The sequence below is a fragment of the Protomyctophum bolini genome (genome assembly GCF_963924005.1).
Source record: "Protomyctophum bolini genome assembly, chromosome: 16".
Classification (NCBI taxonomy): domain Eukaryota; kingdom Metazoa; phylum Chordata; class Actinopteri; order Myctophiformes; family Myctophidae; genus Protomyctophum; species Protomyctophum bolini.
In genome coordinates this window covers 15,136,203-15,153,322 of record NC_137877.1, presented here as the reverse complement: position 1 = coordinate 15,153,322, position 17,120 = coordinate 15,136,203, and the positions used below count along the sequence as shown (strand labels likewise).

Here is a 17,120-nt window from a genome sequence, read left to right as displayed (position 1 = left end):
CAAGAATACAAAAGGCATATTATATTCCTTAATCAAATATTTTTTTGACCATTTGCGATACAGGGCCTGCAGGCAATGGCAAGTCATCTCCGTTTGAGGAATAAAATTAACTGAAAAGTGCACTGTCTAGTCTGTCACATCACATGCAAAAGTAGAGACATTTCTGTGACTACCAAGGTGAACCAGCCCACATGCGTTCCTTGGCCACGTGCACGCACAGAAAACCGCAGAATGTTCTATTAATTATTAACTGTGAAGTTTAATTGATTAGTTTAACATCCCTTGATTCCCGGCCTAGGGCTATGTCTATTATTGTACATGCAATTCTTATTTGTGTTTTGTGTCACACACACACACACACACACACACACACACACAGTGTGTTTTGGTAATGTCAGGTCTCCCGTGGCAATAATCTTAACAGCACTATGTACTATCTAGGGCCGGGACTAATTGCGATTATTTTAGATTAATTAACTACAGATAAATTAATCGCACCTTTTTTTTCACCGTGGAACGTTTCTCACTGGGCGCTTTTCTATAGTAATGAAAACTGGAAATAATAAAAAAGTCACCCCATTTTGTGTTGCCTAGAACTGGAGGTCTGACAAAAAACAGTAACAATATGAAGTAAGTACAGCTTTGTGATGTCACTGAGATGTACTTGTTACTGTTACTAATTTTCTTTCAGACCTCCAGTTCTAGGCAACACAGAATGGGGTGACTTTTTATTATTATTTCCACAACAGGTATATTAATGACAGTAAAATGTTGAAAATGAGTGTTATCCTGTAGTCACTATTCATTGATTCACTGGGATACCAAAAAACATTAAAAAAAGGTTTCTCGCTGTTCTCAGGTTGAATATTGATATGCGATTAATCTAGATTAATTAACTACAAAGCCTCTGATTAATTAGATTTTTTTTTTAATCGAGTCCCAGCTCTAGTACTATCATGACTCAGTGATCTACTTTATCCTCTCTTTCCCCATATGTGTCTCTCCCTCTTTCTCTCTCCTCTCTCCCCATCAATCTCTCTCTCCTCCTCCCTCTCTCGTCTCTCCCCATCAATCTCGCCCATCTCTCTCTGTGTGTGTGTGTGTGTCTCTCTCTCTCTCTCTCTCTCTCTCTCTCTCTCTCTCTCTCTCTCTCTCTCTCTCTCTCTCTCGCTCTCGCTCTCTCTCGCTCTGTGTGTTTCTCATATCGTGCCTCCTCCAGACAGGAAGTAGTTGTAATCTTTATTCCAAACACTTGTTTCCTGATTCACACGTTCCCAGTCAGCTCCCCCCCCCCCCCCTCTCTCTCTCTAAATATAGTTTCAGTGTTTATTGGGTTTCATAAGACATGATTCTATTTTGGGGTTCAGTTATGCTCTCCACGTATTGCTCCCCCCCCTCAGGGAGCGTTTTAAAATAGCCTCAACGACCATCTATTGTTGGACACACTGCTGTCCTGGGAACGTTTAACATAGCTATGACTAGGGTTGTCACGATTATTACATGATCAACTAATAGCAATTATTTTAGGTAGCCGCAATTATTTTTTCATAAACATCCTAATCGTGTCCATGCTGAAAAATATTCGTACCTAATGGTAAGCTTACGTTGTAGATCAAAATGTAGTTGATCTACAAGCTTACAATGCATCACTTTGTCACACGTAGATCAAAATGTAGTTGATCTACAAGCTTACAACACGTCACGAAGTGACAAAGTTTTAGATCTGCTATTTTTGAAAAATGTTCGAAAATGTATGGACATTTATTTATCAACGTGGAAACGATAATTAATTAATTGTGCGAAAGTAATTGCGATTATTGCAAATAATTGAGATGAAGTACTTATCGGACGGGCCTACTGACGACCTCGCCTCATCTCGTCCTCAGGTGTGTGACTCCATGCTACTACGAAGCAGTCTGTCAGTTTGCTGACAGAGAGACAGACAGACAGAGAGACACATGGAGGAGACTCTGACTGGAGGTGTTGGAATACAAGGTATATATTTATACAGTAGTACACATCGTCTCTAACCAGCTCAGTGCCCTTGTGGTTAGAGTGTCCGCCCTGAGACTGGGAGGTCGGGGTTCGATCCCCGGCCGGGCCATACCAAAGACCATAAAATCAGCACTCAGTCACTCAATCAGCATTGAGGCAGGGTAAGTCCCTGCGACATACTAGTGTCATGTCCAGGGGGTGTACTTTGTACATCAAGCTGCCTCACGCTACAGAAACAGGAGATAGACTCCTGCCCTATTGGGCCTGTTACTTTTTTTTTTACATATCATCTGTCGGGTGGAAATCTGTTACTTTTCACGATTCAAATTCAAAAAGGGGAAAAGTAGCAGATCTACAAGCTCAAAATGCATCGCTTCGTGACGCTTTTCAAGCTTGTAGATCTGCTACTCCTGTGTGACGCTGTAGTATGATCAAGTAGGGCGTTAATTTACTAAAAAACACAAAGATATAGAATAGAATATGGAAATAAGTGCTGTCTGCCCGTCAGCAACGATATATTGTGTTTTCAAATTTGTCATGATATTCTGTTAACCACTTGAACGCCAGCATCCATCCATCTACAACCGCTTATCCGTAGTCGGGTCGCAGGGGCAACAGCTACACCAGAGAGCTCCAGACTTCCCTCTCCAGAGCAACATTAGTATAACTTCATCCAGATATAATCCTGGGGGCGAATGTTTGCCAACAAATAGCCGAGCTTGTAGAACGGGTCATTTTTTTGGCTCTGATTGGGCCTTGCTCTTCTTGACTTGCAGGTCGCGAGTGGGTGGAGCCTGCCGGGGGGGTCAGTGGGCGGGACCGCCAGGGGGACTGGAGGGAAGCCTGCCTGAAGCGGAAGGCCTGGGCTCGGAGCAGAGACTCTCTGTGGACGCCCGAGACCCCCGATGCCCCTGAGCCCACAACCCCCCACGCAACCTCTGACGACCCTGGTAGGTTCTGTCACGATGACAATTTTTAAGTTGACGATTAATTGTAAGACAAAAAAAAATCGATTAACGATTTAATTTGTTGGGTTTTTTATTAATTCTTTGCATTGAACATTCAAATGTTACAATTTCTGTTTGCTTTTTAGGTTGACAAAATAACTTAAATATACAAAGAAGAAATCACTGACATTTATTGTCTTATATATATTTACATTTATTTTTATTTTTACAAAATAGAGGAAATGGTTGATCCAGCTTGTAGATCTGCTATTTCTGCTATTTTTTACAAATGTATGGACATTACTCAATGTGGAAATGATTGACGATTATGCAAAAATAACTGCGATTAACTCAAATAATTGCAATTATTTTTGTTGTAGACCCTGTTGACCCTGAATCCCAGCCCAGGACCCATGCACCCTCTGAGGACCCTGCTGCTGACCCTGGTGAGACCCTACCAATGGTTCTCAAACTCGTAGCATGCGGGGACAACCGCTTTTGGCAAGAATCGCATGGCTAGCGATTCAGAGGCTGGAGCCAGGCTACACCAATTTACAATTACAAGTTACAATTTAGGCATTTAGCAGACGCTCTTAATCCAGAGCGATTTACAGTAAGCATGCACTAAAAACATGGTAATGCCTCAAATACATAAAAAAAAATCATCATGAATCATTATGTAAGCTTAAGAACTTCTAATCTATCTAATGAAACAATAAGTGTATACAATATATAGAGTGTTATGTCTACATAAAGTGCTATTTAAGTTACATAATTTGAGCCTATGCATTCGCCTGTAGGAGGTCGAGGCTAGGGCAAGTACTACGGCAAGTGCTCACCCGCAGGCTACAGTCACACATAGGCCCCATACACACATTTGAGGCAACAATTGTGTCCGATGCCTGTGTTCTGCCCATCAAACAAAAATGTTTGGTCAAACCATGCTCTGTGTTTTTTGGGGCCTGAGTGCAGTCTCAGAGTTCTTGGTTCTCAAACATTTTTAATTTAATCGTCAGCCAACGAATGGTGCATACATCTAACGCTTACACACAGCACCTTGTGGTCGAATAGGAGAACTGCAGAGTACCATCTACCAAATGGAAGGGACTGATGTATTTCAAGCATGTCTGTCTGTCTCTCTCTCTGTCTCTCTCTCTCTCAGGTTGTGTCCCCAATAACATCGCCAGCTGGTTGAATGAATGCAGGTACATGTATACTATGTGTAGATCATATAAAATAGGACGAGAGTAGCTAAACTGATTTTGATAGATTAATTTATAGTAATACATTTAGCTGGGGATCTCCTGGGGGACCCCACTTTGAGAACCACTAATACTACGATATATATATAATTATATATATACACACACACACACACACACACACACACACACACACACACACACACACACACACACACACGGTATATCTATATTGGTATTAGTCAGCACATGCCGTACATTATACAGATGCCAGCCTCAATTACATGATATATTGTGTTTTGTCGGTGTGTGTGTGTGTCTACTCTGTGTGTGCGTGCGCGTGCATCTGTGTGTGTGTGTGTGTGCGTGTGTGTGCGTGTGCGTGTGTGTGTGTGCGTGCGCCTGTGTGTGTGTGCATGCAGTGCGTATGTGCGTGCGTGCTCGTGGAGTTTGCCCTGTAGATAAGGCCGGTGGTGGTGGTGTTTGTATACCAGGTTAGCTTCAGTCAGCACAGCTCGACCCTACCACGTTGACCTGTCGTATATAGTGCCTTACACCAGCCACCACCTCCTCCTCCATATGGCATTCATTTAGCCTAGTGCCTATAGCGCTATAGCCTATACGTTACTCACGGTCCATCTAACGTCGACCTGTACGTTAGCCTAGCGTAGCGTCGACATGCTGTACCGTACAGTCGGTTCCAGTGTTGGTTTAATGCTGGTCCTGGTGTTAGCATAGCGCTGTTTATCGCTCAGGTGTACCTACTCTGTTGTTTCATAGGCAGACAGGTGAGTCAGCAACATGCACACACTTCACACTGGTCATTACTGTTGCTACATTAGATATTGTTTTACTAGTTGTTAAGCCATTAAGACCTGAGGCAGATTTTTTTTTAAAGTCCTTAATCCTAAATCCTGACCTAAAAAAGCTTTAAAAAACATGAATTAAAAAATGATGTATTTTTCTATATGCTTAGCAACAACTAGCCCAAAAGGGGTTTGCAGATTGAAAACCTTAAATGGGTTAATATGAGTATTAACCCAGTACTAACTAACCCAGTACTAACTAGATAATACTGTACTATTTTTTTATATGATTGGTTACTCATATTATACAAGTTAATATGAGTTTACTAGACGTATTATTTGTTATACTAGTTGAATGAATAGTTTATAAATCATTTTCATTGTTGTACTATTTACTACTGTACTTGTTATTGTTGTACTTGGTTCCATTCAGACGATTTTACACAGAAAGATATACTACTCTGACTATTAGATAATATAAGCCAGGGTATGCACGTTACATCATCGTCATACCCAGAAGTTATGTGTGAACGCCTACTGAGTAGCAAAAACATGACTTCCTGGCCTTGACAGCCCATACATCCAAACAGAAAAGTCCTATCTGATTGACAGCCCATACATCCAAACAGAAAAGTCCTATCTGATTGACAGCCCATACATCCAAACAGAAAAGTCCTATCTGATTGACAGCCCATACATCCAAACAGAAAAGTCCTATCTGATTGACAGCCCATACATCCAAACAGAAAAGTCCTATCTGATTGACAGCCCATACATCCAAACAGAAAAGTCCTATCTGATTGACAGCCCATACATCCAAACAGAAAAGTTCTATCTGATTGACAGCCCATACATCCAAACAGAAAAGTCCTATCTGATTGACAGCCCATACAGCCAAACAGAAAAGTCCTATCTGATTGACAGCCCATACATCCACACAGAGAAGTCCTATCTGATTGACAGCCCATACATCCAAACAGAAAAGTCCTATCTGATTGACAGCCCATACATCCAAACAGAAAAGTCCTGTCTGTCTAGCATCAAATGAGTGGATGAGTGAGAACTTTCTCAAGCTAAATGAGGATAAGACAGAAGTTCTCATAATCGGTTCTAGTGAGCAGAAATAATCAATAATAAGCAGACTTGGCAACCTGACTGTAGAAAGTAACGGTACAGTAAAGAACCTGGGGGTCATTATTGATTCTGAATTTAATTTTAATTCACACAATCATGTTACCAAGATTGCCTTTTTTCACCTTAGAAATATTGCACGAATCAGAGCCTATTTGTCTTTGGACGATGCAAAAACTCTAATCCACGCCTTTGTTTTTTCTCGGCTTGATTACTGTAATGCACTTTTTTCCAAAATGCAGCAGCCAGAGTTTTAACTAGAACTAAGATGAGAGAACATATTACTCCAGTTTTGGCTTCACTGCACTGGCTTCCGGTTGTTTTTAGGATTGATTTTAAAATGATTTTACTTGTGTATAAAGCTCTCAATGGTCTCGCACCTTCCTACCTACATGACTGCCTGCCTAAATATGTCCCAAACCGCCCCCTAAGGGCATTTTTTTTGCCTAAAAAAGTCCTATCTGATTGACAGCCCATACATCCACACAGAAAAGTCCTATCTGATTGACAGCCCATACATCCACACACACAGAAAAGTCCTATCTGATTGCATTAAATGACACTGGCACTCACTTCATGCATGCTGAGACATTTTTAATGTGAACTAACTGATTTGTCTGTCTGTCTGTCTGTCTGTCAGGACTCCTCTAGGTGCGTCTCTAGATGACCAGCACATAATATGTCCTCCTAAAGGTGAGGTGTGTGTGTGTGTGTGTGTGTGTGTGTGTGTGTGTGTGTGTGTGTGTGTGTGTGTGTGTGTGTGTGTGTGTGTGTGTGTGTGTGTGTGTGTGTGTGTGTAATATATAAGACATACAGTACAAATGAACGTGTTCTATTTTGTGTGTGTGTTAACAGGATTGGTGAGGAACGCTGGTAGCTTCGAAGATGACCTGTCGTTGGGAGCTGAAGGTTAGCGCACACGCACACGTGCACACACACACACACACACACACGCACACGCACAGGCACACACACACACACACGTTTCAATGTCTTTATTTGTGCCCTCGATAAATACATTGTCAAGGAGGACACAGATATGTTTCAGTTTCTTCTGATGTCCCACGCTCCAAACATGTTTCTGAATCCAAACAAACCCTAAATGTACAGAATGTAAGCAACAAATGCACATGAACTTGCGCACACACACACACACACACACACACACACACACACACACACACACACACACACACACACACACACAGAGAGATGCAGTCATGCGTCGAGACTGTTCTTATGGGATTATGTTTACATTCCCCACAAACAAGACAGGACATGAACACACACACACCCATACGTGTGTGTGTGTGTGTGTGTGTGTGTGTGTGTGTGTGTGCGCGCACACGCGTGTGTGATGCATTTGCTCAATAGACGCTAATGAGTTTAGACTGTACAAGTGTGTTGGAATGTAACTGTGAAATTGAGAAATGAAAGGAGGAGGAGGAGGAGGTAGGATAGAAAGGGAGGAAAAGGGAGGAAAAGGGGAGTAGAAAAAAGAGGCAAAGATGGACACAATCAGTTACTGTAGGTATGAGGAGGAGAGGAGTGTAAATACAGGACGTAGGAGGCAGACGAGGACTAGAAGGATATAGGATATAGGAGAGGTAGGATGATATCGTTTTTTTTTCTTATTAAAGTTGTTCCATTACTTTTCTTTATGTAAAGCGATGTTGTGTGCTTATAAAAAAAGCGCTATATAAATCTGAGCTATTAGTGGGTTTAATAAATAGGCTTATACGTATTAAAGGGGTTATTTCAATCGCCGATCACTCGTGAGCGTATGCAGCACATGCGTGCGACATAGCCCCCCCCGATAGCAATGCAGTAGACCAGTGGTTCCCAAAGTGGGGTCCGGGGAACCCTAGGGGTCCTTGAGAGAGTTGAGAGTGTACAAATGGAACCATATTTGTGCACTGTCAGAGTTAAATTAACATTGATTTTACAATATAAATTGGGGTCTCAGTGATAGAAACGCCATCATATGGGGGTCCGTAGACTAATGCATGTCAAACTGGGGCTCCTTGAAATTAAACGGGTTGAGAATGACTGCTAGAGCCGTCTCTTATCTTACCTTCTCTTATGGGAGCGTCCCTGCCGTATCTTTTCAAATGGGGGTGCATGGGTTAACAAGTGTCAATTTGGGGCTCCTTGACATGAAAAGGTTTGGGAACCCCAGCACTAGACACTGTTGGATGAATTAGTGAGGTGGAGCAGCGGTTACCCAAGCCGTATGCTACTCCACTCATAATGCTCAGTTGGCGCCGGTGCCTGTCTGGGATAAACGCAGAACCTTTTTCTCAAAGGTCAGGTCAGCATCCCGGGGCAACAGTCCTATTGTGTTATTGCATGTGTGTCCCGATGTACACACACAGGAACACGTTGGGAAATGATGTCACGATTTTCACGTCTGACTTACAACAAAGAAAAGGATTCGGCGTCCATTTGCATGGTCAAATAGGGCATGTATTCCCCAAGGGGAAATACATAAAGGGTGCATACATAAACAGTGCATGTTTATATATTAGTGTCTTTATCCAAAGTGCTTTACAATGTGCACTACGTTATTCACACACTGTCGACAGAGGACACCAATGTAAGGCAACAACCTGCTCAGTTAGCAGCAGTCAGGGCTTAAGTGTCTTCTTGCTCAAGGACACTTTGACAATTTAATAACTCATGGGGCAGTGGTGGGATTGAAACCGGGAACCTTACGATCTCCAAGCAGTCGGCCGCTCTACCTCCTGACCCACTGCTGCCCACATACAACGTACAACACGTTTATAATGTTGAAGGTTATAGGCATGTATTTGATAGGGTTACGGTTAATGTATGGGTTAAGGTTGTTACGCTAGGGTTAAGGTTAAGTAGCTGTCAAATTATTATCTCCTGCTGAATGTGAATGTTTGAACAGCCCCTCTCTCTCTCTCTCTCTCTCTCTCTCTCTCTCTCTAAATAACATCAGCTCTAGCTCAGAACTAAGTAATTCTCATGCTTGTTGTGGATGGAATGTCGCTGAGCTGTTTCAGCTTGCTGGGTCTTCTCAATGGGCCTTCAGACTAACGAGTGTCTATTACGCTCCATTCATCCGTCCATTAGTTCTATTGGATTCTATTCATCTGGAGTGCCTTCTGTCAGCAGCCTGTCAGATGTGCAGTTATACGTTGGATTGTGCAGCACAATAAATCGGCTTTGTGTGTTTAGGTGAAATGGGCCTTTCAAGCCCTGTTGTGCGATGCTCTGCTGATAAACAAGGGGAACCACATTTTTGTGTCAGAACGAGGCTATACAGCAGCCAAAGTGAGACCGACTTAACTACTACCAAGTACCAACCAAAAGACTACAGCAGACAAAGTGAGACCAACTTAAAGGGATATTTCATTTACTGTTTTCATTTATTTTTAAATATTGTCTTTGGAAAATAATGAGGAGGAGGACTATTCTGCTGCGTGACGGAGGAGACTAAAACGTCAAAAATAATTATAAAAAATGTATGAAAATGGTAAATGAAAAAACACTGCCCCTTCACGTATTAGAAGGACACTATAAATCACCAGAAAAAAAGGACGGGTGTTTTCGATTATGGTTAACACATTCCATCCATACGACGTGTGGATATGTCATAAGCAACGCAATCGACGGGTTGCAATGACGTGTGTACACGTCCTAGAGCATCTTCAATGATACCAGACGAGAGAAGAATATTCAGATCTTTTTTTTCTTTTATTTTTTTTTCCTCCAAGGCCACCATACGCTTCGCTCTTCGTTCATATTAGCCTACCGTTTACTTCCTCTTTAGCGCGGCAGAAAGAATGCCTCGTTCCTGCTAATCTAGGGCTCTCTCCGTGGTTTTGTTCTGATGGATGTACTAAGCGCTTTCATTTCTGCTTCTCATCCGCCTCTCGTTCAAAATATGAACACTTTGGATTATTTAGCGATACAATGGAAACGAGCAAGGTAAGCGAGCAAAATATCTCTCAGGTTTTTTTCCCCGGATTGTTTCCGGCAATGCCATTGAATTCCCCAACAGTTGACTGAGAACACTGCAGGTGCTGCTGGCCTAGTCATTATGCAGTCAGGCCAAGGCTGCGCTTTTCCACTCCTGTGTCTTGGTACCTTTCCACCGATTGGTCAATTCTTCCACTCCTGTGTCTTGGTACCTTTCCACTGATTGGTCAGCTGACATGTCGGCGCAGAGCTTAACCTCGTTCCCAGGTTTATCTCCATCTCACGAGGAGATAAAAGCCTTGAAAAGAACAACTGGACAAAGTGTCTGACAGAAAGTACAAGGCTACTCTGTCTGTCTGTCTGTCTGTCTGTCTGTCTGTCTGTCTGTCTGTCTGTCTGTCTGTCTGTCTGTCTGTCTGTCTGTTTAGAGCAGGGGTGTATGCCCACACTTTCAAAATGACCAGCTGAACAAGATCTAGCTGATCTACCCGCCAAAAACATTATCCCATTGTTAAAAGTACCTCCTTAGGGGGCTTTGGAATAGCGCCACTGTTGTTACATAATAGACAAACGCACTTGGATTGGGAAATAGAGGGGACAAATGGAATTGGTAGTCTTTTTATTTTCCTTTTTTTTGGTATATAATGCTAATGCTACAAATGACGTTTGTGCACACTCTTGAATACAAAGTATTTCATTTATTTTGAATTTAAACTATATATTTGTAGGGGCATGTCATGTGATCTACCTCAACACCATTTGTGATTTTGGGCACCCCTGGTTCAGAGTATGAACAACTGCAATGACCTAAAGGGCCATTAGCACTGAGCACTAACTATAACTGCAGCCAGCTAGCGGTGTTGTTTTGAGCGGTGCCCAACCACTCAAAACAACATGACTGGCCGTCTGTGTGTCTGTCTGTCTGTCTGTCTGTCTGTCTAGAGTACGAACGGCTGCAATACCGCTGGGTGACCTAAAAGCACTGTTGAGCAGCCTAAAGGGCAGTTCACACTCCTAAAGGAGCAGCCTGCACCGCTCAGTTCACGTAATGGATGTGTATCAGCCCTCACCCAGGGTAAAGTAAAGAATAGGTGAATCTCAAACCGGAGCGTGGACACTGGACAGGGTGTATTTCGGCGTGTGTGACGTCACAACGGTGCGCGACAGTACTTCCCAATCCACAGACCACAAAAAGACAGGCGCTGACACTACACAGGGCACCGCACTATTCTCCCCCGTGCGAGTTCGCTTTCAAAGTCCAGCTCGGATGTACCCTGAGCCATGCAGGGTATATCGCCACGGCGCAGCCGTACTGCGCAACCCCATGGATCTTTCCCTTTTCTTCCAGCAGCCAGCAGACAGCCCTCGCAGGGAAAAAAATGTCCGAAACTAGTAAGTTTTATACTCTTTTAAAAGTGTTGTTGTGTCACGGAAGGTAATTGTAATATGTTTTGGGATAGTATTTAGTTGTTTAAGCTATAAAATGTATCATGACAGAGCCAAATAAAGAAAATAAGAAATGTTGTCGTCGGAGATTTACGCTAACGCTAACACTATTAAGTACTCCCCCGGTGCATTTCCCCAACAGCAAAACTAAACATGCGTTGTTGTCACGACGAATTTTAATATCTTTGGGATAGTATTTAGTTAGTTGTTTATGCTATCAAATGTATTCATGACAGACGGAGCCAAATAAAAAAGATCCACTGGCAGCCATTACTGTTGTGGTTTTTAAGCCCTCTTAAAACTTGTCACACACAGGCCACGGAATTTACTTTCAAGTTATTTTCGCGGAGTATTTAGTTGTTTAAACTTCATATATGTGGTCAATTAATCATTATATTAGATTATAATTAATCATGTCGGAGAATTCGAGGACCGTGTCGTCTCGCATTGGGGCGGCCACAGACGAGATGTACCCGTGTGAGAACTACCCTTTTTCGGCGTAGCCCGAAGCAATTCACCGCTGTATGATATGAATGATCCGTTGTAGATATGTACAGCCTAGGCTACATGCAATTCGTTTCTAATTGTTTTATTTCCCCAAATGTCAAGTGCATTATAAATAACCGCTATTATATTAATGTTATTATTACTCAGAGATAGATTGTATAAATGGTACAATCTCTTAGTTGAACCCCGTTCCATTTGTACACTCTGATTTTACAATATACATTGGGGTCCCAGAGATAGAAATGCCATTATGGGGGTTCATAGCCTAATTCAGGTCAAACTGGGGGTCCCTTGAAATGAAACTGTTTGAAAATCACTGCTAGATCTGTAAAAACATTTTTATGGGGGGGGTCTGTCCCTGGCATATCTTTTCTAATGGGGGTACGCAGGATAATTAGTATCATTTTGGGGGTCCTTGACATGAAAAAGTTTGGGAAGCACTGCTATAGAGGACTAGAAAAGTCCACACCAAAAATAGAAGATATACAAGCTCCCAACACGTTGCAGTGCGACATGTTGTGACTTCTGAGCTTGTAGATTGGCTATTTTCAGTCATTTATTAATTCATTTTATTTTAAGGTGAAAGTGATCAAACTAGCAATAGAATACAACCTGGCAACCTGTTGTAAAGTCATCATTGGACCACAACAGAACATATTACCCAAGCACAAAAGCCTTTTTTTTTTAACAATAAGGGAATTCTGAGTTGTAGCACTACTGCCATACAAATAACCTATTAAGCCAGTGGTTCTGAAACCTTCATTTTCCACTGCCTTAGGATCCAAAGACGGGTGAGGAGGTGGCCTGCAGCGGCGGGCCTACAGCAGCACCACCACGTGAGACTGCCATGTCTGGAAGTCTCTGGAGCGGAGCCGGACTGCTGGCCTACAGCACCACCAGGCCTAGCCGAGGCCATACCAGACCATAGTGGTACAGCTGCACTGGGGTCTGGAGCAGGGTCAGGAACACCAGGGCCCAATGTGCAGGCTGGCCCGAAGAAGAGGGGGAGAGTAGTAGTAGTAGTAGTAGTAGTTTACATTTAAATGTAGTAGAGACTCTAGAGAACAGCCAGTTCATCCTCTCTCTGCAATGTGTAATGTTCATGTTCAGTGCTATCTATTTGTTTGTGTTTAATGTTCAATGAATGTACTTTTTATTTATGTATTTGTGTTAATTTTCTACTGGAATGACTTGATTTTGACGTTATTTTTTACATGATTGAGTCTGAGATACGGTATCCTTGTTCAATGTTCATTCATTTTTATACTGAAGACAAAATAACAATAAATACATTTTGTATTTACAAAGTTGAATTGAACTATTTACATACCGGTACTCATACAATATGCACCGAAAGGGAAATTCTTGGCCGAAACTGCAGTGAATACCGAATATAGGAAACAGTTGGCCCCCCGAAAACCGAATATCCGAATATGATTAATATTATATATTTTTTTTCCTACCATTGCTGTCATGGCCGTACCTTAAAGCTATCTGATTTATGGCAAAATAAATGGGTATGGCGAAACAACTTAAACACACAAACACATTAATCATGTTACCCAGATTGCCTTTTTTCACCTTAGAAATATTGCACGAATCAGAGCCTATTTGTCTTTGGACGATGCAAAAACGCTAATCCACGCCTTTGTTTTTTCTCTGCTTGATTTATACTGCAATGCACTTCTTTCAGGACTGCCTAAGAAAACAACTGACAGATTACAACTTGTCCAAAATGCAGCAGCCAGAGTTTTAACTAGAACTAAGATGAGAGAACATTTTACTCCAGTTTTGGCTTCACATGCACTGGCTTCCGGTTGTTTTTAGGATTGATTTTACTTGTGTATAAAGCTCTCAATGGTCTCGCACCTTCCTACCTACATGACTGCCTTCCTAAATATGTCCCAAACCGCCCCCCTAAGGTCTTCCACTGCTGGCCTGCTCGCTTTGCCTAAAAAAAATGGCAACTAAAAAATACGGGGAAGCAGCTTTTTGCTTCTACGGGCCGTCGGCATGGAACAAACTCCCACTGTACCTTCGACAGGCAGCCTCTGTAGACATTTTTAAAGCACAGCTCAAGACCCACTTCTACAACATTGCTTTTAATTGATCTTTTATTTTTTGTTATTCATGTCCTCACTGTATTGCATTGCATTACTACTTGTTTTTTAATGTCGTTGCCTTGCTTTTCTTCTTTTTTTCTCCATTGCTCTGTAAAGCACTTTGAGCTGCATTTCATGTCATGAAAGGTGCTATACAAATACAGTTTTATTATTATTAAATAATCACTAGGGTCCATAAAACATTTCAGCTCTTTTGAATGCATTAATTGCATACACTATTCAGTGATATATTTTCTGCCTAAATTAAATAACTGAGTGACAGCATTTGTAAGATTTGTGTTAGATTACACAGTAAAATAATATTGTGATAAATGTAGCCTATCCATTTGGAGCTGAGAGTTGGCCTGGTTTAACCTTTTCATTCATGTAAATGCAAATGTGATTAACTGATTAAGAGTAGCATTCTGATTAATGAATTTCTCTCAGTTGAATTAACAGTTTATACTCACTTTACAGTAGGCTATATAGGCCTATATGTGGTTGTTTTAAATGTAAAAGTAGACCTATATTGTCAAAGTTAAATGTCATTATAGCAATAAACTTAGCCTATATGAAAACGAACTAGCTGTTAGCTCTAACTTAGCTGGCTGTAAAGGTATAGGCATACACAAATTAACCATGAACTTACTTAGTAGATCAGTGATTGATCGGTGCCTGCTAATACAAATCAAACAGCAGATGCGACAATAGTCTGTATTCTATCCAAATGTAAAAACATTTATCATTAAGTGAATAGGCTATATATATATGCAGGTTACAGGTAGCCTATATCCTTCCTTTCAGCAACTCTTTGCACGGAATCAGGACTCAGGTTAAATCAGATTCGACCATAGACTCGACGTAATAATAATAACAATAATATAATAGCTGTTATTTATAATGCACTTGACATTTGGGGAAATAAAACAATTGGAAACGAATTGCATGTAGGCTGTAAATATCCACAATAGACGGGCATGGGTCATAATTTCGTTCCGTAGGAGAAACAGGGGAAATTGCTTCGGCCTATGCCGACAAAGGAGAGGTAAACACGGATACGTCTCTCTGCTGGCAGCCCCCAAAGCGAGACAACACGGTTCTCTGATTCTCCGACATCGTTGTTTGATATTTTTAAATAGGATCTTTTATGATTAATTGACCACACATATGAAGTTCAAACAACTAAATACTCCCCAAAAATAACTTGAAAGTAAATTCCGTGGGCTAAAAAAGTAGTTTATAGACCTTTTAAAAACTCTCCGGTCAGTGCGGACAAAACAGTAATGGCTGCCAGTCGAGAAATCTGAGCTCCGCTTGGCTCCGCCCAGCTCCACTCGGCTCCGCCCAGCTCAGTGTCCCAAACGACAGTGTACACTATAACGTGTACCAGTGTGCCACCTACGCAGTGTAGAACCCCGTTAGTGCCAGTGCAGTCACCACCCTATTCTACCTAGTATCTACCTAGTAAGTGTGTGCACCGGCAATTGAGATCCACCTAATGTAATGATGTGTATCACACCTCACCCAGGGTAAAGTAAAGAATGTAATGGATGTGTATCTCCCCCTCTCTCTAGGTCGTCCTCGATAGTACAATATCCTAAATCACAGACAATATCCAGTCTAATATCATGATATGGATATAATATGTTGAGGTTTTGTCAGGGGGTTTTGTTATACGTTGTGAAGCCAATATATGATTGGTCAAAAAAGGCTGAAAATGCTCCCAGTCAGAGCCAGAGACCGAACCAGGCTCAGGCTGCTCATTAAAATTCAGGAAGTCACTACAACAAATTCACAAACTGCTCTCTGTCTTTCTCTGTTTCTCTGTCCAGCCAACCACCTTCAGTCCAGCAGGGTCAAAGCTGAACCAACCTGGTGAGTGGTTCTCTTCTCTTCTCTTCTCTTCTCTTCTCTTCTCTTCTCTTCTCTTCTCTTCTCTTCTCTTCTCTTCTCTTCTCTCTACTAACATTGCTGGTGTTGTGTGTGTGTGTGTGGCTGTGTGTGCGTGCGCATGTGTTTTGTGTGTGTGTGTGTGTGTGTAGTTATGTTGTAGAGGCCAAGGACAAGAGAAGTCAGTTTAAACTGAGAGGACAGAGTATGAACTCTACGGGCTCGGGGAAGAGCAGCGCTGTGTCGAGGTCAGTAAACCAATAACTCAGTCACTCTTAGCGTTTTGTACTCACTCTTTCATGTCAAGGACCCCCACATGACACACACACACATTAGCCCACGGACCCCTATTATTTACGGGGCGGCAGTGGCTCAGGGGTAGAGTGGCTGGTTTGATCCCAGGCTCCCCCAGAGTTAGTGTCGAAGTGTCCTAATTGCTCCCCATGTGCAGGTTGGTGCCTTGCATGGTTTCCTCCGCCGTCGGTGTATGAATGGGTGTGTGTGAATGGATGAATGTAATGCACAATCTATGTAAAGCCCCCCTGGAACCCCTTCAAGAGCCCCTGGGAGTCCCTATAGACCCCACTTTGAGAACAACTAGAATAATCAATCACAGTAGCTAACAGAATGAAATAACCGTCTGCCTGACTAACTATTCCAGTCACTGTTGACAATTCCAGTTCAGACACGCGTCCACCAGTTTGAGAGGGGATGCAACCATCTATGAACCCCTCTCGCCTGGTCGGGCAACCTGAAAGCAGACCCCACCTGCCCCAAAGTTTTATTTGCCTGCCAGGGGCAGGTGGGCAAGCCTTAGTGTCAATGCCTGCCTAAGCTGTAATCCTGGGCGCTACTCTTCCTCTGCCAACCTGGGGAGATCCCCGAACTGAGCTCATGCTTTCTTCAATGCATGAGCAGTCAAAGCCGCTTCTTATTACCTGACAGGGGGGGAGTTTCCCCGGTTGGATGCATGGCGGGAACACGAACCAGTTCCTTTCCCCTCCATCAGGTGCCCCAGCTGAGCAGGGGGAGGCAGTATAGAGACCAGGATTATTGTATGTTTTTTGTGAGGGTACCTACCCTACGGGACACAGGGAGAACATGTTGTAAGCTCCAGATAGTAGATGCTCTCTGTTTGATTATTGA

At 42.4% G+C, this 17,120-nt stretch overlaps 1 protein-coding gene across 1 annotated transcript in view; it reads left to right on the top strand.

The window, feature by feature from the left end:
- The window catches only part of itprid2 (ITPR interacting domain containing 2), a 52,007-nt gene that overhangs the window by 11,197 nt on the left and 23,690 nt on the right, over positions 1–17,120 (top strand). Inside the window, exons 2-9 of the mRNA XM_080785920.1 lie at positions 1,887–1,995; positions 2,772–2,945; positions 3,323–3,388; positions 4,105–4,147; positions 6,722–6,774; positions 6,937–6,990; positions 15,917–15,959; positions 16,127–16,222. Of these exons, the coding sequence (XP_080642046.1) occupies positions 1,959–1,995; positions 2,772–2,945; positions 3,323–3,388; positions 4,105–4,147; positions 6,722–6,774; positions 6,937–6,990; positions 15,917–15,959; positions 16,127–16,222 (566 nt within the window). The 5' untranslated portion in view covers positions 1,887–1,958. The remainder of the gene's footprint in view (positions 1–1,886; positions 1,996–2,771; positions 2,946–3,322; positions 3,389–4,104; positions 4,148–6,721; positions 6,775–6,936; positions 6,991–15,916; positions 15,960–16,126; positions 16,223–17,120) is intronic.